The sequence below is a fragment of the Tenebrio molitor genome, chromosome 7 (assembly GCF_963966145.1).
Source record: "Tenebrio molitor chromosome 7, icTenMoli1.1, whole genome shotgun sequence".
Lineage (NCBI taxonomy): Eukaryota > Metazoa > Arthropoda > Insecta > Coleoptera > Tenebrionidae > Tenebrio > Tenebrio molitor.
In genome coordinates this window covers 5,424,095-5,450,089 of record NC_091052.1, presented here as the reverse complement: position 1 = coordinate 5,450,089, position 25,995 = coordinate 5,424,095, and the positions used below count along the sequence as shown (strand labels likewise).

Genomic DNA, 25,995 nt, shown 5'->3' with positions numbered 1-25,995 from the left:
TATCTTAAACGAAGTGTTGATTAAACAAGAATTACAAGTGGTTTCAGTAAATGTGGCCAACATTCGACAATTGAGATACACGAATATTACTTGTGACGGATACATTTTCGAATCTAATGATGTCAATACCACCACAAATATGTTTTCCAACAGAACAATTAATCTGTATTTCCAACCACATAAGAGAATCTTATTCTTCACAGAAATTTGGAGATACTTTGATATTTCAACAATACACTCAGCTACAGCTTGGCAAGATCTGGATTTAGTTATCGTTGAAGTTGAAAAAAGTGAAAGAAATGTAGATAGAAAGCAGACATTACTCCATGAAGAGAATCAGATAAATGTCGTCTTGGTGGGACTTGAAAAAATTATTAGGCAAAACGATACTTTCAGTGCGGAGTATTTAACGAAGGAAAAGTGGAGGCCTGAAAAAGTTTTGAAAAAATATGGCTTCAATTTTTCAGTTATTTATTTTGACTGCCCACCCTATTTTTTGTCACACAAGAACTACTCAGTTTATGAAGGCGTAGAAATGGAAATGGTTAAAGTGATGACAAGAAATTGGCCGGTAAATTATAAGTTTGTAGAAGCAGAGACCAACACAAATAATGTCTTTTTGAACTCATTTACTAACATAATTAATAACAAAGGTGACCTTGCAACGTGTTCACATTTTCGTCAAAGAACTCACCCAGAAATGGAGAGGTCTTACCCTTATTCCCGGTTATGTTTAACTTTTCTCGTTCCAAAACCCGTTCTACTATCAGACATCACCTTCGTTGTTCAACCGTTAAAATTGAGTTTATGGATAGCATATTTTGCAACTTTGATCATCGTTTCATTGTTACTAAAACCTATGGAGACATTAAGCTCCCGCGACGACACTAAAACCTTAACAACATATTTGTGTGAAGATGTTTTTCAGTCAATTATTTCTGTTTTGAGAGTTGGTTCGTCTGGTTCTATGATCAGAATACCGGAGTCACACCAAGTGGCGGCAAGAGTGCTTTCAATAGTGCTACTAGTTTTCTGTATGCTAGTGTCAACTTATTACTCCGCTGGATTAACCATCTCTTTAAGATTTCCTCTCTACTCATATTCTATAGATACATTGGAAGACTTTGTTGAACACGACGTCAAATGGCAAACAACACAAAATTTTTCATTTCTAAAGTATTACTGGGAAAATGTTCAAACTCGTATTATCGTCGAAATGTCAAAACGTTTCGTGTTGGCAAGTGATACGCCGGAAGCAATGAAACGGTTAAACGAGAAAAAATACGCATTACTGGTGGGAAAGCTTGACGGAACGGATGCAGATTTCTTGATGTTTGCTGACAAATTAGACGATTATGGTAGAAAGCACATGACGACCATGTCGGATGGGGGCATGGGATGTTTCTATGCTTCGTTCCCTTTAAGGATAAATTCTCCATTTCTGGATAGTATTGATAAATTCATCTTTCATATTCTTGAACTTGGATTCGTAAATTACTGGTATAAAGAATTTGTTAGAAAACCGAAGTATAAGTACATGAAGGTCTTTTTCCAAAAGCCTTTGCCAGAAAACTTTCGAACAATAAATTTAAGCAAAATGCAAGGAAGTATATATTTTTTATTGCTAGGACATTTCTTTGCAATTCTCATTTTCTTTTTTGAATGTTTATTACAAAGAAAGTAATCACTAACAATATTATACCTACATACTTTTAAAGAAGTTTATAAACATAATTTGTTTTTGTCGTTTGAGTGATGTAGTTACGGATTAATAAAGGAAACTTGCTTATATTTTATGTTGAAATATGAATAATAGCTTTGACAGTTTATTTATACATAAATGGTATGAAAGTCAATTATTTTCTTCAAGAATAAACATATTACTGTATGTCAGTTTTAATAAACTGTCATGTTTTTTCTATTCTTAACCTCTACCTTAAATAATACGAAATCCATTTATTATACCTAATCATCATTTACTTGAAAAACAAAGATTTTACAAAAAAATTTAATCGTGATTTCTATAAATATGTAATTGCTTTTATTAAAGGATATGTTTTAATATAAGGTTATACATTAGTAAGAAATAATTTTAATTGTGTCTTTGGATAATTCTAGTTCCATCATTGATTTTTCCGTAAAAAATATGACAAGTAAAAGTTAAGGGACTATTTTTTGAACAGCCATTTAATCGAACTTATCTCATTAATAAACAAGAGTTTTCTAATGTTACAATGAAAAATGTTCATGTGATTGATGCTTGGTAATTAAAGTATTGTAATTTATTTCTACAAAGGGTAGGGACAATTTTTTTAAAGGTTATTTTAAAAACGTGAAAATTGTAAATATTAATTTCTGTGCCAAAACTGTCCTTGTTACACCCTAGATTAATTATAGATAAGTTTTATTCTGGTTTATCGTTATTTTCAAACACATTTATACATTACAGTTTTCACTTTTTGACAGATTCAATTTTTTTATGGATTGATATTATTATTTGGCATAATAAAAATTCAGTTTTTTGGGGTATGTATGTATAGTGATTAAATTTGTATTCAAAGTGTTAATGTCGTTGTGGTATAATTATCTTGTTTACGACATTGAGCTTGACTATTATTTTACTCGAATAAAATATTAACAAGTAACGTCACAGGAGAGTATTTTATTGCTCAGTCTACTCGTTTATTTATTTACACTTTGATTACTATTTTGTACTTATTTTATATCATCTATGCATTCTGTTGAAATAACGAGTCAATGCTTGTCTACATTTTTCATTCTTGGCTTAAATAGTACTAACAATAAAATGTACAAAGAGACAATGGTCGCTCTTTTTTTTATTTTTCTGATTCAAGATAATTTAGGGGATATGAATGGAAGCGATTTTATCTGCAAATTAATAAGAATCAGTTTTGAAAAACCATTTTGTCTTTATTACATACATGATACTACAAGCAACGTTACTATTTTAAACGAAGTGTTAATTAAACAAGAATTACAAGTCGTTTCATTAAATGTGGCCAACATTCGACAATTGCGATACGCGAATATTACTTGTGATGGATACATTTTCGAGTCTAACGATGTCAATGCTACCAGAAATATGTTTTCGAATAGAACAATTAATCTGTATTTCCAACCACATAAGAGAATCTTGTTCTTCACAGAAATTTGGAGATACTTTGATATTCCATCAATACACGCAGCTACAGCTTGGCAAGACCTGGATTTAGTTATTATTGAATTTGAAAAAACTGTAAAAGATGGAGGTAAAAAACAGGCATTAGTACATGAAGAGAATCAGATAAATGTCGTCTTGGTGGGACCTGAAAAAGTTATTAGACAAAACGATACTTTCAGTGCGGAGTATTTAACGAAGGAAAAGTGGAGACCTGGAAGAGTTTTGGAAAAATATGGCTTCAATTTTTCAGTTATTTATTTTGATTGCCCACCCTATTTTTTGTCACACAAAAACAACTCCGTTTATGAAGGCGTAGAAATGGAAATGGTTAAAGTGATGACAAGAAATTGGCCCATAAACTACAAATTTATTGAAGTAGAGTCTATCACATACAATTCCTTCTTGAACTCCTTTACTAACATCATTAAGAACAAAGGTGACCTTGCGACGTGTTCACATTTTCGTCAAAGAACTCACCCAGAAATGGAGAGGTCTTACCCCTATGCCCGGATGTGCTTAACTTTTCTCGTTCCGAGACCCGTTCTACTATCAGACATCACCTTCCTTGTTCAACCGCTACAACTGAGTTTATGGATAGCATATTTTGCAACTTTGATCATCGTTTCATTGTTCCTAAAACCTATGGAGACATTAACCTCCCGCGACGACACTAAAACCTTAACAACATATTTGTGTGAAGATGTTTTTCAGTCAATTATTTCTGTTTTGAGAGTCGGTTCGTCCGGCTCTATGATCAGAATACCGGAATCACACCAAGTGGCCGCAAGAGTGCTTTCGATTGTGCTACTAGTTTTCTGCATGCTAGTGTCAACTTATTACTCAGCTGGATTAACCATCTCTTTGAGGTTTCCTCGCTACTCGTATTCCATAGATACATTGGAAGACTTCGTTAAATATGACGTCAAATGGCAGTCAACACAAAATTTTTCGTTTTTAAATTATTACTGGGAAAATACTCAAACTCATATTATCGTCGAAATGGCAAAACGTTTCGTGTTCGCAGGCGATACCCCGGATGCTATGAAACGGTTAAATGAAATGAAGTACGCATTACTCGTAGGAAAGTTCGAGGGAACGGATACAGATTTTCTTGCGTTTGCTGATAAAGTAGACGATTATGGTAGGAAGCACCTGACGACCATGTCGGATGGAGACATGGGATGTTTCGATATCTCGTTCCCTTTAAGGATAAATTCTCCATTCCTGGATAGTATTGATAAATCCATTCTTCATATTCGGGAATTTGGCTTCATAAATTACTGGTATAAAGATTTTATTAGAAAACCGAAATATAAGTTCATGAAGTTCTTTTTCCAAAAGCCGTTACCAGAAGACTTTCGAATAATAAATTTAAGCAGGATGCAAGGAAGTCTGTATTTTTTATTGCTCGGGCATTTATTTGCAATTGTCATATTTTTTTTAGAATGTTTATTACAAAGAAACTAAGTACCTACTAAGAATATTATACGCATAGAAGTAAATTTTATTGTTTTTCATTTAAATGAGGTTATAGCAACCCATTAGTGCCCAAATTATTTTTACTCAATTTTAGCTTAAAATTTTCATAACATTATGTTTGGGAGGATAAACTGTAGTTGAGCAAAAATTAATTTTAGATCAGTAGCTTTTTTTAGAGAATAGTGTCCTCATATGAGGACGCTGGGAACATATGAGATCAATTGTAATAAAACTGAAAGTAACTGAACAATGTAAACTTGGCAGATACATAAATGTATTGTTAAACGAAAAGAAACAATATAATATAAATAGAAACAACATAATATAAAATAAAAAATAAAAAAACTAAGTCATTTTTATGGTCTAACGTAAAACAAGGGAAAACATTCCACGCATAATTTGGCACTGCACGTTCTGCAAAATGTCCTGGGTTTTCCTTTGCAACCAACAAACAGACATTATCGATGTTTTTCCCTCTTTTGAATGAGATAATTTTTCCATCAAATTCTGGCTGCTGGTGGTAATACATCAGATCTTGATGTCGACGGCAAGCTGAGCGGTCTTCCACGAATACGGGGCATCTATCGTCATTGATCCACTATCCACTTTAAATTTGTATTTAAAGTGTTAATGTCGTTGTGGTATAATTGTTTTGTTTACGACATTGAGCTTAACTACTATTTTATTCGAATCAAATACAGGGTTATTATAAATAATTCTAACATCGTAGTTGGCTAGCGGCGCACCTAAATAAAGCGCACAGCCACCTACGATGTTACAAACATTTGTAAGAATAGTATTAAAGGTAACGTCACGAGACAGTATTTTATTGTTCAGTCTACTCGTTTATTTATTTACACTTTGATTACTATTTTGTAATCTGTGCATTCTGTTGAACAAATCAATATTTGGCTACATCTTAGAATATTCAGTTAAATAATACAAAAAATAAAATGCACAACGTGATAATGTTCGCTTTATTTTTAATTATTCTGATTCAGGATAATTTAGGAGATATGAATGGGAACGATTTTATCTGCAAATTAATAAAAATCAGTTTTGGAAAACCATTTTGTCTTTATTACATACATGATTCTACAAGCAACGTTACTATTTTAAACAAAGTGTTAATTAAACAAGAATTACAAGTCGTTTCATTAAATGTGGCCAACATTCGACAATTGCGATACGCGAATATTACTTGTGATGGATACATTTTCGAATCTAATGATGTCAATACCACCAAAAATATGTTTTCGAACAGAACAATTAATCTCTATTTCCAACCACATAAGAGAATCTTATTCTTCACAGAAATTTGGAGATACTTTGACATTTCAACAATACACGCAGCTACAGCTTGGCAAGACCTGGATTTAGTTATCGTTGAAGTTGAAAAAAATGAAAGAAATGGAGACAGAAAGCAGACACTACTCCATAAAGAGAGTCAGATAAATGTCGTCTTGGTGGGACTTGAAAAAGTTATTAGACAAAACGATACTTTCAGTGCGGAGTATTTAACGAAGGAAAAGTGGAAGCCTGAAAAAGTTTTGAAAAAATATGGCTTCAATTTTTCAGTGATTTATTTTGATTGCCCACCCTATTTTTTGTCACACAAGAACTACTCAGTTTATGAAGGCGTAGAAATGGAAATGGTTAAAGTGATGACAAGGAATTGGCCGATAAATTACAAATTTGTAGAAGTAGAGGCTACCACAAACAATTTCTTCTTGAACTCATTTACTAATATAATTAATAATAAAGGTGACCTTGCGACGTGTTCACATATTCGTCAAAGAACTCACCCAGAAATGGAGAGGTCTTACCCTTATGCCCGGACTTGCATAACTTTTCTCGTTCCGAGACCAGTTCTGCTATCAGACATCACCTTCCTTGTTCAGCCGTTACAATTGAGTTTATGGATAGCATATTTTGCAATTTTGATCATCGTTTCTTTATTCCTAAAACTTATGGAAACACAAGGCTTCCGCGATGACACTAAAACCTTAACAAACTACTTGTGTGAAGATGTCTTTCAGTCAATTATTTCTGTTTTGAGAGTCGGTTCGTCGGGCTCTATGATCAGAACACCGAAATCAGATCAAGTAGCCGCAAGAGTGCTTTCGATAGTGCTACTAGTTTTCTGCATGCTACTGTCAACTTATTACTCAGCTGGATTGACCATCTCTTTAAGGTTTCCTCGCTACTCGTATTCTATAAATACATTGGAAGACTTCGTTAAATACGACGTCAAATGGCAATCAACACAAAATTTTTCGTTTTTAAATTATTACTGGGAAAATACTCAAACTCGTATTATCGTCGAAATGGCAAAACGTTTCGTGTTCGCAGGCGATACGCCGGAAGCTATGAAACGGTTAAATGAAATGAAGTACGCGTTACTGGTAGGAAAGCTTGACGGAACGGATGCAGATTATCTTGGGTTTGCTGATAAAGTAGACGATTATGGTAGAAAGCACCTGACGACCATGTCGGATGGAAACATGGGATGTTTCGATGTCTCGTTCCCTTTAAGGATAAATTCTCCATTCCTGGATAGTATTGATAAATCCATTCTTCATATTCGGGAATTTGGCTTCATACATTACTGGTATAAAGAATTTGTTAGTAAACCGAAGTATAGGTTCATGAAGCTCTTTTTCCAAAAGCCGTTACCACAAGACTTTCGAATAATAAATTTAAGCAGGATGCAAGGAAGTCTGTATTTTTTATTACTCGGGCATTTGTTTGCAACTTTCATATTTTTTTTAGAGTGTTTATTACATAGAAAGTAATTAGCATAGAAGTAAATTTTATTATTCTCCATTTAAATGAGGTTATAACTTAAGATTAATAAAGGAAAATTGTTAATATTTTATGTTGAAAAGTTATGATATAGGTATGTCATAAATTATTTACACATTACTGTAGACTCAAGTTTTTTCACTTTATAACATTCACCTTTAATATGTAGCATCGATCCAAATCAATTTTACTTCACAAATAATTGATTTCTGTAAGTAATTATTTTTAGTGAAGAATTTTTTTGAATATAAAAATATACATGTATAAGGATTATCGATTTCTATGTAAAAAATAAAAAAATATTATAGGAAGTAAAAATAAAGTGGAAATTTTTTAAATTGATTTTTATTTTGTTCATTTGAAAACACAATTTTAAAAAAAGAAACATCTAGTACATTTGGTCAGATAAATACCCATTTTTAAGTGTAACTAACAATTATTGTTTGTAACTAACAATTATTGTTAGTTATGGTGAAAAATATTTCCTTTTTTACATAATTATATTTACCATCATTTTATAGGCGGTTTTATGACCTAGATAGTTATTGTTGTAGGAAAGGTATTAATGTTTGGTGGAAAATATTATTTACTTGAGTCTGACATTGATATTGTATGTATTTATTATTTTATGTAACAACCACTGAATAATAAACAAGAGTTTTTGATGTTACAATGAAAACATTTCATTTGATTGACGTAGGATTCGAAGGTGCATTTTGTTTTATATCATTACTTTGATTTACTTTGATTAAAATATGTATATTTTTCATAAATCTTTAATTGCATATTGTGTTAATAAAATGATCCATAATTGTCATTTAAAATAATGAAACATATCTGAAATAGTCGGAGAGATCTTACACCGGATACACTGTACTATTAAACAAGACTTGAGTTTTGTATTATCTCCCTGATGATGGCACTTTTACTGTCGAAACGCGCGTCAACTTTAGTTTGGTAATAAGGGAATTGGTAAAGTGTTACAATAACTTTAAATTTTGGCTGTCATATATGTATCTTGATTTTTACAAAATTGAAACATTTCGAAGACTTTTAATAAGAAATATTTGAAAGAAGAAAAATTGTCGTTATTAGAAACATTCTTATTGATATCTGCTATGCGTGACTGTTTTATTTTCTACCTAACTACGAGTATGTAATTGTGGAAATAATATCGTTTTGGGTGTTACTTTAAAAATCACGTAAATATTAATCGTTTTGCCAAAAACTGCCTTTCAATAAATTTTGTCTGTTTGCTTCTAAATAAAAATGCGTTACGTAATGAAATCAGTGCGGTAATGAACTGCATTACGCAACTCAAATGACTATAAATGAATGTGGTTATAAGGTCTTATCCAAGCAGCTGTAGATAAACATAGTAACATAGTGTATACAAGCTAAAGTCAAAAAATTAAAGCAAATAGGGACATATTTATGAATAAGCAAGCACTTAATTTTAGTAACCAATTTTTAACTTGATTTATCGGAATAACTCTCATTAACGATATATCTACGAGTACCTTGCTCAATCTGACTGAAAGGTAATCGTTAGAATCGTATTTATAGTGGCACAATGTTTTCCAATACAGTTGGAAACTCAGTCATATATGGAAATGTTGTATAAAATCCTCCTTACTATTATATTTTTAACTAACGTAACTCTTCAGTTTACTGGTAAAATAGACGAGAACGTGAAATATATCCAGGAATTAATACAAATTTATTTTGAAAACGCCAACTGTTTATATTTTATCCAGGATAACTTAACTTATTCCAATTCAGTTGGAAAAGCGACGACAAATGTACAAATTGTTTCAGTTCACATTACCAAGATCAAATTTCTAAGACGTGTACCTTTTACTTGTGGAGGTTATCTTGTTTTATCTAGTAACAAAACAGCGATTACCAGACTGTTCTCAATCGATCGAATCAACACCTATTTTAAACCACACAATCGTGTCGTCTTATTTACAGAAAACACAACACTTCTCAACAAGAAGGAAATCGAATCTGCTACGGAACTGCATAATTTAGGCTTAATAATTGTAGAAAACGTTAACAGTCAAAGATCGAGTAACAAGCTCATTGATTCTGGCGAAGTCTTGCAAATTTCGTGGATCGCTAATACAACGTTTGTGAAACAGTTTTGGTTCCCAGACAAAGTTTTGTCAAAACTGAATCGAACATTTTGTATTGCTCTGTTTCACTGTCCGCCGTTCGTAATGGCCGACAAAGGAGATGAATCGTACGATGGCATAGAAATAAAAATGTTGGAGGAGATTTTGAAGGATTGGCCCAAACGTTTTTGGCATTTCCACAAGAAGAAGGATACACCGGGGGAATTATTCGCGTTGACTCTTCGTACCGTCCTCCACAATAAATGCGATGTTGCTATATGTTCCCAATGGATGCAAGTGGCTTACAGATTCCAAATTGAAAAATCTGCGGGGTACACGTTTACGTGTAGGAATTTACTAGTTCACAGATCGCAACTCTTATCTGACTTTGGATTTCTTCTGCAACCGTTGGAGCCAAACTTATGGCTAATTTATCTGATAACATTTATATTTTCGTCGATTATGATGTACACCATATCAAATATTCTAGACAAAGCCAGAACTTTGAAGATTCCACGCACAAATATTATCATAATTTTAACGCACACGCTTCGAATTTATTTTTTGGGACCCATCGGTCAAATACCTTACATGCGTGAGCGTTCCATGAGGCTGATGTTACTGTCTCTTTTCTTGTTTTGCGTCTTAATCTCAACTTATTACTCAGCTGGACTGACGCTGTGTCTGCGATTTCCACGATTTTCCAAAAATATAAACAGCCTCAACGATGTCATCGAAAATAACATCAAGTGGATAGACTCCAATAAGTGGTTTAGAAATTGGATGAAAAATACCAGCAATGAGTTATTTGAAAGACTCGCACTGCAATTTGAACTTGTTACAAGCATATCACAAAGAAACGAGAAACTAAGACAAGAAAATTACGCCATGGTTGTAGATACACTTCCGGACCAGTACGAACAATTTTTCATGTTTGCTGAAACTTTGGATAATCATGGGAGAGAACACCTAAAAATTCTACAAGAAGACATTGGTTGTTTTAACGTTCTTTTTCCCTTAAGAGTGAACTCACCTTATGTCGAAATTTTCAATAAAGTCTTAGTTAGACTGGTGGAGCACGGGTTTATCGATCATTGGCACTCGACCTTTATCAATAAATCGGAATATAGATTTATGAAAGTTTTTTTTCAGCGGTACTCGCACCAAGTACCGCAGAACATAAATTTGCAAAAGCTTCAAGGCGCGTTTTATTCTTTATTTCTTGGTCATTCTTTTGCATTTATAGTTTTTTGCGTGGAATGTTATATCAAAAAACAACGGTAATTTTATATTTGTCTTGACATTATTGGTTATTACTTTTATGTTTTATGTACTACACACATTGTTTTAGAAAGGTATTGACCAGTATAATTAAATATAAAATATATCAAACTATATCTACTAGCAATGTTTTCCATATCTATAATAAAATATAATTATCGGTTATGTTATACCTACACCAAATATAAATTTTAAATCCATAAATGTGTGTATCAAATTTAGTTTAACAATGAAACTGCGGTGGTTTATTACAGCCGTTCAGTGTTTTATTTATTTAACAATAAGAAATGTGACAGCGTACAACACAAACTTTGTATCTAATAAACACAAGTTTTACAAAGAATACAAAGTGTCTCTGTTTAATAACAGACAGTTTTAATGGTTTAGACTTGGGTGAAGTATTTGAGAATATTCAGATAGTATCCATACACATTCACAATGTCAAACACATCAAAAAAGTGTGGTCGATGTGCGACGGCTATATTGTTCTTTCTGACGATATTATCATAAAAGAATTATTTACTATCAAAACAATAAACAAATATTTTAAAGCACATAAGAGCGTTGTGTGGTTTGTCAAAGAACCACACCAATTGGACAGCGTCGAATTGGAAGCTTCAACAACTTTGCAAAATCTGGATCTAACTGTTTTAACATCTTTTGTCCACAAAGTTGAAAATAATCTTTTACCAAAACACAAATTTGTTAGTCTCGAAATCCACAATAAAAGTGGTTTCAAAAAAGACAAGTGGTCACCTCGAAGAAATTTGCTAAAATATGGGGAGAAATTTCGTGCTGCGTTATTTGACTGCTCTCCGTACGTATCTTTTAACAGAAGAGACAAAAGCTATGATGGCTTAGAAATAAAAATGTTAAACGAAATTTTAAAGGGATGGCCTTTAGATTTTGTATATTTCCATAAAGATAAAAATTTTACGGATGATTTGTTTGCAAAAGCATTGCAGCAAGTAGTTGACAACAAGTGTGACATAGCATTGTGTGCCCAATGGTTCGAAAATGCAAATAAACATCATGTTGAAAAATCAGTTGAATACATGTTGTCCTGTAGAAACTTTCTGGTGGCGAGACCTGAACTGTTACCCAATTATTCTTTCATTTTCCAGCCTTTCTACATTGACCTGTGGATGTTGTATTTTCTCACATTAATATTTTGCACGATTATGATTCACCTGATGTCGAGTATATTTGGCAAGATCAGCGGAATAGAAGAAAATATTTTTAAAATCAAAATTGTTGGTGAAATAATCATATATCTGTTGCGAATATTTTCCTTAGGGAGTGTTAATCGGTTGCCACACTCACAACATACGTCTATGAGATTCTTTCTAATAATTTTGTTTTTATTTTGTATACTGGTCTCGGTGTATTATTCTGCAGGATTAACTATCTCCTTAAGGTTTCCCCGATTTTCCACAAATCTGAATACTGTTCAAGATGTCATTGACAACGGTATCAAATGGTTTGATGGCGGTGGAATGGAGTGGACCAAACTGTGGATGGAGAGTTCTGAAAATTCCAAATTTAACAGACTTGCGAGTTTATTCGAATCAGTTTCGAGTATAACAGAAGTACACCGAAAATTAAGAGGAAAAGATCATGATGGATTATTGGTAGAGACATGTGCGGGGAATGATTTAAGTTTCATTATGTTTTCTGAAATACTAGATGAACACGGTAGGAAACACATGAAAATTATTCCAGAGGATATTGCTTGCTTTTATGCTATTTTTCCCCTCAAGCCGAACTCACCTTACGTTAATTTATTCAATAGAGCTATACATAATTTTATAGAATATGGTTTTATAAAACACTGGTTAACTGAATTTGCAAATAAACCGGAGTATCGATACATGAAAAATTTTTTTCAACGATATTCACAGGAAATACGTCAAGATATCAATTTGAAAAATGTACAAGGTGGGTTTCATTTTCTAATGTTTGGGTATTTATTGGCCTGTTTAATTTTTTGTATGGAGAAAGTAGTCAAGAAATATACTGGTGTACCCCAGAATGTTTAGTATCCGATCATATTAAATTAAATGGTAGTTTACGCAACAAGTGCATAAAGCAGTACTTTTTATCACGAATGGAAAGTTTGACTGCACGAGCCTTTGGTGAGTGAAAAAAGACGCTTCATGCATGAGCTCCATACAATATTTTTTCTACGATTGTGCGCAATTAAAAAAACAAGTATTTTTTTAACGCTTTTTTATTTTTTACTATTACCATAAACAGATGTTTTACACATTAAAAATAGTGAAACATACTATAGTTTCTTTAACAATCGTAGGAAAATGTAATTTATTGCAACAATTTACATTATTATTTGAATTTTTTTACTTACATAGTATTTTGTGTACTCGTTATTGTAACTAAATAAATGTTTTTAAGTTTTTTTTTTAAGTTGTTTATTGTCTATTGTATTCTCGTTTATTTTAACACAACTATCAAAACAAATTTCATATTCAACTAACAACAAAACTAAATTTCTACTTTGCTTGTTCTGATTGATTGTAATGATTTGTAGTCACTAAAATATTAACCATTTATGTTATTTGTACTGTAAAAAAATACACGAATAAACTGTAACAACAAATTGTTTTCCACTCTGTTCTTTTAAGCAAGATGAAATGTATCACACTGGTCTCATTTATTATTTCACATATATTTATAATTAATGGTAATATTAATTCGGTAGTTCAGTTAATTAAACTAAGCTTCCCCAAATTTAAGTGTGTCTGTTTGATAACCGATTGTGATTTAAATTATTCAAATCTGATCATTGACTCATTATTTGAACATTTTCAAATAGTAATTGTGCACATTGACAACACAAGATATCTAAAAGATTCACCGTGGAAATGCGCCGGATACATTATCTTGTCAAACACAGCTAATCACATAAACCACATCTTCACCAGTAGCAGAATTAATCAATTTTTTGAACCACATAAACGTGTGCTACTAGTTACCAAAGAATCGACGAGTTTAAAGAAAACAGAAATAGAACTAGCGACGGCGTTACACGACTTAGATTTAATTATTATTCAAAATACAAAAATGGAGTCAGCGATTTTGTGGAAAGAAGACGAAGAGTTATTTTTCAATACTACAATACCGTATGACGTGATGTCTTCAAGAAAACCAAAGTGGCATCCTGAGTTGCTATTATCTAAATATAATAGATCAATTTGCGTTGCTCTCTTCAATTGTAAACCATTTGCTTTTTTCGACGAAGCAACGCAAAGCTACGATGGTGTTGAAATCAAAATGTTGAATGCGATTTTGCAGAACTGGCCAATACGTTACAATTTTATCGTTAACAAAAATAGCAAACATTTATTTGTGGAGGTGTTCACTCAAGTTAATGAAAATAAGTGCGACGTTGGTATTTGCGCGCAATGGCAACAAGCTCTGCATGGATTTGACATTGGTAAAACCATAGAATACACGCGGACTTGTCAGAGGTTGATAGTTCCAAGACCACAACTTTTACCAAATAGCACTTTTATTTTCCATTCTTTACACACAGATTTTTGGATACTTTATTTTGTAACTCTCATAATTTCTTCCTTTGTAATACATATTACATCAAAAATTTTCAAAACACTGAAGTCTGGATTTGAAGACGATATTTTGTTACCGTTTATTCACATGTTGCGGATATTTTCTTTGGGAGCGCTCACTCGAATACCCTACTCAACTCAGATATCCGTTAGGTTTTTAATGATTAATTTATTTATTTTTTGCATTTTGGCATCAACGATTTATTCCACCGGCTTGACGATTCTTTTGAGATTTCCACGTTTTTCCAGAAATATAAACAACATACAGGATGTTATAGAGAATAACTTGAGATGGTTAGATTACAGTGATTGGATGAAAAATTGGATGCTGAATACAGGCAACGAAAAACTAGAAAAACTGGCCTATTTGTTTGATCGCCATACGACTATTTCACAAGATAACAAAAAACTAAGACAAAAGAGTCATGGTGCGATGGTTCAAATAACACCAGGTTACTACGTTATGTTTTCGGAAACTTTAGACGAGTACGGCAGAAGTAATCTAAAAGTAATTAACGAAAATATCGCTTGTTTTTATACTGTATTTACAATGAAACGAAATTCTGCATTTGTGAATATTTTTAACAAAGCTATTTTTATGCTTATTGAAAGTGGACTCGTTGATTACTGGTTTGGGACGTTTGTTCGTAAACGTGAAAATCGATATATGGAAACATTTTTCCAGCAGTATTCTCAAGAGGTCCATCAAAATATTGATTTGGAAAAGCTACAAGGAGCTTTTTACTTTCTATGTCTTGGGCTTATAACTGCAACTCTTGCTTTTTTTGTTGAATACATACATTTTTATAATAAATTACACCACAAATAAGCTAACGAAAACATGTTACTATGTATTATTTTACCTTTATGTTGTTCTCCTTTGACCTCAAGGATATTTTATTATTAATGAATATGAATATATGCGTCTGCGCGAAAAATTCTGATGCATTTATTTTTAGTGTCTTTAATGGAACAAATTTGAAATTTTAGGATGTTTTCCCATAGGTAGGTAGTTAAGAACTATTTAAAAAAAAATTACTAATTTTGATCAAAAACAAGACATTTGAACCATTGTTTTTTTAAGTAAAACTGAGATTTTTTTAAAACATGTTAAATGTGTTAGGTATTGTCAATATATTCATAAAATATTGTTTTGCTTACTTTTTGAATTAAAAAATAAAATTTATCTTGATTTACTCTTTATACGGTTGATTATTAGTATTTAGTAATTCAAGGTACCATTATTGATGTTATCAAATTATCCATACTAATAAAACAAACCTATTAAGTTTTTTAGATCGTTGCAAATATGTTGTTATTGAAATAATGTGTTTATTTTTCCTGACTGAAAGGTCTTGTAGGTTAGTTATTATCTGTCGTCACTTGTTCGAAATGAACTTCAGATATTTTCTACGTATAGTAGTTATAATTATAGTACAAGCAGAAAACACGAAAAATGAATTGATGATTGAGAATTTAAGTTTAGTTCACAATCTCATTAGAAGAATCTTTAGTAGCAAACAATGTTTGTATATGATAAGTTCAGCAGATTTAACTCATTATGCAGCAGCATTACTTAATGTACAACTTGTCTCGGTAGACTTAAACAACATCAAAAGTCTCAATCGAATCACTTTTATGTGTGAAGGTTATATTATCTTCTCTAACGATTCTGACGATATGAATAGTTTATTCACAGTAAAATTAATAAACACTTACTTCAAACCCCATAAAAATATTCTACTATTTACCGAATCTCCAAAAGATATCAACACCCAAGGAATTTATCGAGCAACTGAGTTACACGATTTAAATTTGATAATAGTAGATATGCAACGTAACATTGAATTAGGAGTAGGTAAAAGAAGAATTTTTACCCCAGAAGAGGGAACACACATATCGACCTCAATCCGACAGCTACACAGCGACCAATCAAAGTGGTCACCTGATAAGGTTTTAACTAAATTTAACCAAAAATTTTCTGTTGCTCTCTTCAATTGTCCTCCATTTGCAATTTTCAATGAAACGACCAATACTTACGAAGGCTTAGAAATAAAAATGTTAAACGAAATATTGAAGAATTGGCCGAAGAATTATGTCTTTCTGACGGCAGAAAAAGATTCTGGAAAATTTTTGTACACTACCGCTTTAGACCGAGTTTTACAAGATAATTATGATCTAGCAATTTGCTCGCCGTGGCAACAAGTCGTTTATAATTATTATAATGTTGCTAAATCTATTGAATATGCGATGATTTGCAAACAGTTTCTCGTCCCAAGACCAAAATTATTACCAAATTATAGCTTCATTTTTCAGTCTTTGCAGTCGAACGTATGGTTGGTGTATTTTTTGACTTTAATAGGATGTTCAGCTGTGACACACATTACAGGAATTGTACTGAACAAATTTTCTTCTTCATATAGTCAGAGGCAGACTCTGGAAGCGACAGTAATCCAACTAATAAGAGTATTTAGTCTGGGGTCATTTTACCAAATGCCGCATCAAAATAAATCTTCCGTGAAATTAATTTTAACATCGATGTGTGTCTTCTGTTTATTGATGTCTACTTATTATTCTGCTGGATTAACAACCTCTTTACGTTTTCCCCGTTATTCTAAAAAAATTGATTCTCTTCAAGACATTGTTGAAAACAACATAAAATGGTTAGACGGTAGCGAATGGATGAAGAATTGGATGAAAAACACCACAAACGAATTGCTTCATAAATTAGCTGATCAGTTTGAAACTTATCACACATTGTCAGAAAGGAACAGGAAAATGATGGACGGAAATTATGCCATATTCGTGCAAACTCTATCAGGAATTACAAAAAATTATTATGTCATGTTCACGGAATCTCTGAACGAGTATGAAAGAAAAAAATTCAAGATAGTCACTGAAAATGTTGGATGTTTCTATGCGGTTTTTCCACTGAAGGAGAACTCACCCTATGTAAATATTTTCAATAGAGCTATTCAAAACTTTATTGAATTCGGATTCATGAATTATTGGTTTCAAGATTTTACCAATAAACCTAAGTATCGGTTTATGAGAAACTTTTTCCAACGGTATCCGGCAGAAGTACATCAAATTATCGATTTTGAAAAATTACAAGGTGTCTTTTTTTTGATAGTCATAGGACACACAATATCAGTACTGGTTTTTATTTTTGAATGTGTGATAAGTCGATATTAAGTAATTAGATATTAGTCGGTATCATGATCGAAATAAATGTACAAAACTTTGTGGGCTGTTTGAGAGTCCCAAGACCCTTCAATTATCAAAATATTTTCGAACTTTTCACACCAAACAACAAAAAAATAAGTGTAACTTATTTGATTTTGTTAAATCCTAGCGACAATTAAATGACATCCGATGTCAAAATTAACTGTGATGGATTACTTTTTTAAATTTTTAATCACCTTTAATTTAATACAGGAACCTTTTCTAAAATTTAGAACTTTTAACTTAATGTTATTGTAATTTGTTGATATCTTTAGCAAAATCATTTTTCATTGATCGAAAGTGGACACATTGATTACTGTTTTTGATTTCTGTGGAAAAATTAATTCGAAGCAATAATATCGATATGGAAAAGTTACAGGATTCTTTTTATTTTCTTGATTTCCGGTTTAGTTGCAGTTTTCGTATTCACCACAAATCATTAAACAATAACATTTAATTGGCCACCATTTATTTCATCATTGAATTTTTCTTGAACAACTTCAATAATATTAACTTGTAAATAGTTATTACCTGTTTGACAAACATGTCCATTATAATAATTTATTTTCATTGTTTCAACGGTTAGTTAAGCAATCTGATACTAAAAATAAACAAACAAATTATATTGATAATAAGGAATAAATGTTATTTACATCCCCTCCACTTAATTATAAACAATGCTCTAAAATTAGTTTGAGATGACTTTTTTTGAAATCATGATTTATATTTTTTTGTGAGTTCCTTTCTGAGTGAATCGATAAATACGAGTAGTTCTGTGCATTCTATATACATATTTAAAGTTATTTTATAGATTGCGATTTATTGCCTAGATGATAAATTTAGTTACACATTAAATACAGGCTATTTCAAGAATTATAATCAGCTCGATGGAATTGCAAATGCAACCCACAATACATTTGCACGCAAACCTGGATGGCCCTCGATAGCAAAGTTTGCCGTGCTAATGCATTCTGAGTTTCATTTTCAATTTCACTCGTGAAATACCCTGTATATCAAGATACCTATTACTGATACTACGAAAATATTTACAGATACACTTACCCTGGCCAGTTATATAACAACCATTAAGTTTCATTTATTTCATTGCAAATATGTTGTTATTGTAATAATCTGTTTATTCTTGTGACTGACTCATAATTTATTCATTCGCCCGTATCGCTCGTTAGAAAATGAATTTTAGGTATTTTCTAAAAAGTTTATTAATAATAATTTTACAAACCGAAAACGCAGGAAGTAAAATGGTTATTGACAATATGAATTTAGTTCATAGCCTCATTAGAAGAAGCTTTAGTGGTAAACAGTGCTTGTATCTAATAATCGGTGCAAATTTAACTCACAGTGACCACACATCAACGTTATTTAACCTACAAATCGTCTCAGTAAATTTGAATGATATCAAAAATCTCAATAGTCTCAGTTTTGTGTGTGAAGGTTACATAATCTTCTCCAACAGAATGGACGATATAAATAGTTTATTTACGTTGGAGTTAATAAATAATTACTTCAAACCTCACAAGAACATTCTACTATTTACCAAATCTTCAAAAAATATCAACATTCAGGAGGTTTATGCAGCAACTGAGTTACACGATTTAAATTTGGTCATCGTCGAAGATATGAAGCTTAACACCGCGATGGGAGTAGGTAAAAGAGCAATTTTTGTGCCAGAAGAAGCAAAACAGATACCGACATCAGTCCATCAACTGTACAGTTTGAACGTTTCTAGAAATTCTGTATTTTTGAAAAAACCGAAGTGGTCACCTCCCAACGTTTTGGCTAAATTTAATCAAACATTTTCCGTTGCTTTTTTCGATTGTCCCCCATTTGCCGTTTTTAATGAAACATCTCACATCTACGACGGTGTAGAAATCAAGATGTTGAACGAAATTCTGAAGGATTGGCCAACATATTACGATTTTTTGAAACCAAGAAAGAACTCTGGGGAGTATTTATACGGTAACATTTTGAGACGAGTTCGTCAAGATAATTATGATTTAGGAATTTGCACGCCGTGGCAACAAACCGTTTACAAATACAACATTGCTAAATCTGTTGAATATACAGTAATGTGCAAAAACTTCCTCGTTCCAAGACCGAAATTATTGTCAAATTATAGCTTCATTTTCCAATCGTTGCTATTAAATATATGGTTTCTATACTTTTTGACTCTAACATGTTGTTCACTTATTACCTACATCATGTCAGTTTTGTTGAACAGATTATCTTCTACGGACTCGAGCAAATATACTTTAGAAAGGATAATACTTTATCTGATAAGAGTATTTAGTTTGGGATCAATTTACCGCATACCGCATCAAAATATATCTTCCGTCAGGTTGCTTTTAACATCGATATGCATATTCTGTTTATTGATTTCGATATATTACTCAGCTGGATTAACAATTTCTCTTCGATTTCCTCGTTTTTCTAAAAAAATTGATGCTCTTCAAGACATCGTCGAAAATAATATAAAGTGGTTAGAACCCAACGATTGGATGAAGCATTGGATGAAGAACACTACCAGCGACATTCTTCATAAATTAGCCGATCAATTTGAAGCCTACCACAGTATACCAGAAAGAAACAAAAAGATGAGGAATGGAAATTACGCCTTATTTGTGGAAACTTTACCAGGACTTACCAAAAATTATTATGTTATGCTTACGGAATCTCTGGACGAGTATGGAAGAAAAGAATTAAAAATAGTTGCTGAAAATGTTGGATGCTTTTATACAGTGTTTCCGTTAAAGGAAAACTCACCTTATCTAGATATTTTCAACAGAGCTATTCACAATTTTATAGAATTCGGATTCATGAACTATTGGTTTCAAGATTTTGTCAATAAACCAAAATATCGGTTTATGAAGAACTTTTTCCAACGGTATTCTACAGAAGTACACCAAGTTATTGATTTGGAGAAATTGCAAGGTGCATTCTTCCTTCTAATCATCGGACTAGCACTATCAGCTCTGGTCTTTATTTGTGAATGCATAACCAGTCAATATTTAGCTGCTAGATCTCGATCAAAATCTTAAAAAAATAATTAAAACAATTACTTAGATAAGGAGCGGCCATGACTTGGATATTGTCAAATTTTTCGTATCTTTGCTAACTCAGTTAATAAACGTCAAACAACTGTCACTATGAATCAAATCTTAATGCAAAAATAACGGAGAATGGACATACAGTGTTATTGCCTGTTTGGCCGAGATTCGACAAAAATTTCCAAATTTAAATTGAAGCAGGTATATGCAACCAAAAATACTTCCGTGCATCCAGAGCATCTGAAAGTCTGGATTCGGACATGCGTCAAAAATTTCAAAGGCTTCTTTGATCTAAATAATTGTTGATCGCACGGTATATTACTTAATAATTAAATTATAATTATATGTGGTGTTTTGCTAATTATACTGTATTGGATAAGGATTATTATCACAAATTTCTGAGTGAAAAGGAACCTTTTAAGCGCATCCATCAAACACACTCATTTTTAAACATTGTATGTATTCTGTCGCCAAAAACATTTAAAATCAAAACTATAAATATAATCTGTTTATTTTTAAACAATATTTATCAATAAACGAAAATCTTAATGAAATAAATGTTGTGCTTTGTTTCACTCTATTTGTAAATATTCGGAGTCAATTTCTGTTGGATTGTGCTGGTATCTATTCATTCTAAAATAATAAAAATAAAATGTGAAAAGAAAATACGCACAGAAGGTTGCCTTAAAAAGTTACGTGTATCAGAAAAATAAAACTTCTTGCATAGCTAGAGATGATTTTTATTAATAACCACTTCATACGCCATGAAATTTGACCTTAAGGAAATTTTTACATTCCAAAAAAAGCCAAAACAAAAATGTCTTACTGTTATTATTATCAGTTATTAGTGTGTAATAATTGTCTTTTTCTAAGTACATAGATTCACTTAAATAAATGAACGATGGATATCTCTGTGATCTAGTAGTAAATATTATTCCAGCAAACACATTCATAAAGAGTACCTTAATTGAAGACAGTTTTACAATGAAAGGTGAAATTGTTCTAATTATAATAATTTTTTCGCATGTTGTTAGTGCAGTAAGTAATTTGAGTAACCACAGAATTATTGGCGAATTGTTTCGAATTAGCTTTCCAAAGACTCAATGCATCTATTTTATTTGCGACGAATCATCACCGTTTTATTTATTAACAGCAATGACAACATCTACCATGCAGTTTATTTCTGTATCTATCAGCAATATTAACATTTTGAAAACTTCACCTTCTAATTGTCAGGGTTATATTCTAGTTCCAGACAATATGAAAACAGTGGAAAATCTGTTTTCTCTAGATTCTGTTAATATTTTTTTTCAACCACACGTGAAAGTTTGGTTGTTTCTATCTCAAATAGAATTTTTCAGTCAAATAAAGGCGAGCACAGAATTACATAATTTAGATGTTGTAATCATCAGTGAAAACAGAAACGATTCTTTAAGGCATTCGCACTCTTTGATTCCAGAGGAGAATCCAATTGACATTGTACCTCTGTTTTATGGAATAAAAATTAACAAAGATGTCTCTATTGAAAGAAAATATTTGAAAAGGAGGACCTGGTCTCCACAGTTAATATTATCCAAATACAACCAAACTTTTTCTGTTATTTCATTCGATTGTCCGCCGTTTGTTATGTTCGACGAAAAAACAAAATTATATGATGGCGTCGAAATACTAATGTTGAACGAAATTTTGAAAAATTGGCCAACAAATTTCACCTTTATAAGGAACGAGAACAATTCAAATCGAGTATATTATAATGACACTTTAAAACAAGTGGTTGACAATAAACAGGATATCGCATTGTGCAGCCAGTGGTTGCCAATTGTTTACCGAAAGAACATTGAAAGATCTGTGGATTTTTCCATAGTGTGTAGAAAACTATTAGTTGCAAGATCGGAATTGCTGCCAAACTTTTACTTCATTTTCCAAACATTTCATAATGACTTATGGCTATTATGTTTTGCGACGTTAACGATCTGTGCATTCGCAATGCACCTAATTTCAAAGGTTTTGAACAAATTAATTAAGGTAAAGAGAGGAGATGTCGCATCAACTGCTTTACATGTACTTAGATTGATATCTATGGGACCCATATACCGCAATCCCCACTTAAACAGAATCAGCATGAAACTATTTCTCACTGTTTATTTCACATTTTGCATCTGGGTCACCACCTATTATTCAGCTGGATTAACGAATTCTTTACGTTTTCCAAGATTTCGTGAAGGTATCAATACGCTTCAAGACATCATAGACCATAACATAAAATGGTTGGACGCTGGCGAATGGATGAAGAACTGGATGTTGAACACGACAAATCAAAAGTTACGTAAATTATCGAATCTGGGGGAATTATGCACAAGTGTGATTCACAGAAATGAGAAATTAAGGAAAAGAAATTATGGGGTTTTCGTCCAAACTTCTGCAGGTACTGGAAAAAATTATCTCATGTTTTCTGAGTCTCTGGACGAGTTTGGGAAAACTAATCTTAAAATAATCAACGAAGATGTTGTTTGTTTTTATGTTGTGTTTCCGTTGAAGAAGCATTCTCCTTATGTGGACATTTTTAATAAAGCTATCTTCAATTTTATTGAATTTGGATTTCTTAAACATTGGACCCAGAAGATTATTAATAAACCGCAGAATAGATTTATGAAATCTTTTTATCACAAATATATCCTCGAAATTCATCAAGAAATCGATTTGGAAAAACTTCAAGGCGCGTTTTATTTTTTGATCTTTGGTTATTTAACGTCACTGATTGCTTTTTGTATTGAACAAGTTATAAATAAAATAATTTGAATGGTGTAATATGTTGTTTGGTTTTCGGGACAGCCCACATTTGGGCAAATATAAAATAATAATTGTCACATACCTAGCAATTGTACATACGATAACGATCAATTTGTTTTGTTAATAATCTAGAACCCCACAAATATTCTAAAACTGCGTATTAGAAGAAAGAAAATCAATACCGTGACATTCATTCGAAAATCTGTTCACAAAATGCAATTTAAATACACTTGTCTAGCATTTTTGTATCTAACTTTTCAAACTAACTGTTCTACCAATGACGAGATCACGTTCATCAGAAGTTTAATTAAACTGAGCTTTGAAAGCGCAAATTGTTTGTATTTGATAAAAGATCATCTTCATCATTCAGACCTCGTTTCTGCAGTTCTACAAAATTTACAACTCGTGTCGACACATATTGAAAACGTGAAACTTTTGAAAACGTTTATCTGTGACGGTTACATCGTGTTATCCAACAACAAACAGACAATAACTGAGTTATTTTCAACGAAGACAATAAATATTGCGTTCCGACCCCATAAACGTGTTTTGTTGTTTACTGAAGACTGGAAGGATCTTGACAAGGAGCTTTTGAGTTGCGCCACTGAACTGCACGATCTGGACTTGTTGATAGTTCAAATGGATCAGAACAAAACAAGAAAGAAAATGCTTTCGGGATCATTAAAACCAAGCGAAGTAATTAACATTGTGTCAGTTTATCACAACAAAATCATAAATCGCGGCTTCCATGTCGAACAACAGTACTTAACTAGACAACGGTGGCGACCGGAAGTAGTATTGTCTAAATTTAATCGAACATTTTCCGCCGTTCTCTTCAAGTGTCCACCTTTCGTCGATTTCAACGAAAAGAAACAGTCTTACAGCGGTGTTGACATAGAAATATTGATGGCGGTATTGAAAGGTTGGCCCAAAGAGTTTATTTCTTTGTCTACAGACAGTTCTGAACATTTGTATGGTGAAGCTCTCCAGAAAGTAATCGATAATGAGAACGACGTCGCGGTATGTTCCCAATGGCAACAAATGGCTTACGGTTTTGACATTGACAAATCTGTAGAATATACAAAAACTTGCAGGACCTTGTTGATCCGAAGACCAGAACTTTTACCAAACTACAGTTTCATCTTCCAATCTCTTCAGTTGGATTTGTGGCTACTAAGTTTCCTGATTCTGATCATTTCCTCTTTAGTTATGTTGGTAATGTCATACATCGCCAACAAATTTATCACTATTGAAAACTTCTTAAAAAATGACTTCACTTTAGCTGTGACTTACTCTTTGAGGATTTTTTCCTTGGGACCCATCAGCCGAGTACCACCACCGCAACAGTTTTCGCTGAGATTACTGATAATAATCATTTCAATATTTTGCATGCTCGTCACAATCTACTACTCCGCTGGATTAACAATGTCGTTGAGATTTCCCAGATTTTCCAAAAACATAAACACTCTCCAAGACGTCGTGGACAGTAACATCATATGGTTAGATCCCGATGACTACCTCAAGGGGTGGATGGCAAATACTACATCGAAGTTGTTACAAAAATTATCAACACAGTTTGAACTTCGCACAACTATATCCGACTGTAACAAGAAGCTAAGAGATAGCAAATATGCCTTGATGGTTCAGGTGCCACCAAACAATGACGAGAACTACGTGATGTTTGCCGACACTTTGGACTGTCACGGCAGGACCCATTTGAAGCTTCTTTCGCAGAGAATAGCTTGCTTCTATTGCCTCTTCCCGATGAAGGTTAACTCTCCTTATTTGATTATTTTTAATAGAGCTATTAGCTCTTTTGTGGAATACGGATTTATTGACCAGTGGTACACGAATTTCGTTAACAGAAAAAGATTTAGGTACATGACAAAATTTTTCCAGCGGTATTCGAGTGAGGTTTTTCAGAATATAGATTTGTACAAACTTCAAGGCACCTTTCATATTTTGATTTTGGGGCATCTACTCGCGGGAATTATTTTTTGCATTGAATGTGCTATTAGCAAATGGCAAACAAGAAATTGTTGACATTTCTACTAATAGCATTTTTTCTGTTTTTCTTCTAGTGTCTAGGAAACACGCAGTCTACTTAAAAAGCACTTTTAAGTGCTTCAGTAATTTATCATATCTTGCAGTGGCAACACATTATAAAAATGGTTTGTCACGTTGGTCTGTGTGTACTTTGTACAAAACATTATTATGTATTTTAATACAAGCATGACGATAATATCAGGTACTTATCCCGTAAAAAAATAAAATATGTACATTAATATTTTTTCTCAGTTAATTTTGCCTTGATTCCAAACAAACACTAATAATACCAATTACTAGAATGTTGACTAGTTCGTTCTGTTCCAACGATTTCGTTCTAAAAATGAATTTTAAGTTCATTTTGGTAACATCCATTTATTTAGTTTCACAAATTTGCTACAATTTCCACAACAACAGAA

The 25,995-nt window shown here is 32.4% G+C and overlaps 4 protein-coding genes across 15 annotated transcripts in view; all 4 read left to right on the top strand.

The window, feature by feature from the left end:
* The window catches only part of unc80 (unc80, NALCN channel complex subunit), a 46,814-nt gene that overhangs the window by 4,799 nt on the left and 16,020 nt on the right, over nucleotides 1-25,995 (top strand). The gene's annotated exons all lie outside the window — the stretch shown is intronic.
* LOC138135669 (uncharacterized) lies at nucleotides 5,189-7,466 on the top strand. The gene has a single exon (XM_069054474.1). The coding sequence runs from the start codon at nucleotides 5,614-5,616 to the stop codon at nucleotides 7,453-7,455; it is 1,842 nt and encodes a 613-aa protein (XP_068910575.1). The 5' UTR covers nucleotides 5,189-5,613; the 3' UTR covers nucleotides 7,456-7,466.
* Nucleotides 9,288-10,866, top strand: LOC138134941 (ionotropic receptor 93a-like). The gene has a single exon (XM_069053546.1). It carries the CDS (start codon nucleotides 9,688-9,690, stop codon nucleotides 10,864-10,866), a length of 1,179 nt encoding a protein of 392 aa, XP_068909647.1. The 5' UTR covers nucleotides 9,288-9,687.
* LOC138134385 (ionotropic receptor 93a-like) lies at nucleotides 19,895-20,731 on the top strand. Its single transcript, XM_069052607.1, has one exon. It carries the CDS (start codon nucleotides 19,895-19,897, stop codon nucleotides 20,729-20,731), a length of 837 nt encoding a protein of 278 aa, XP_068908708.1.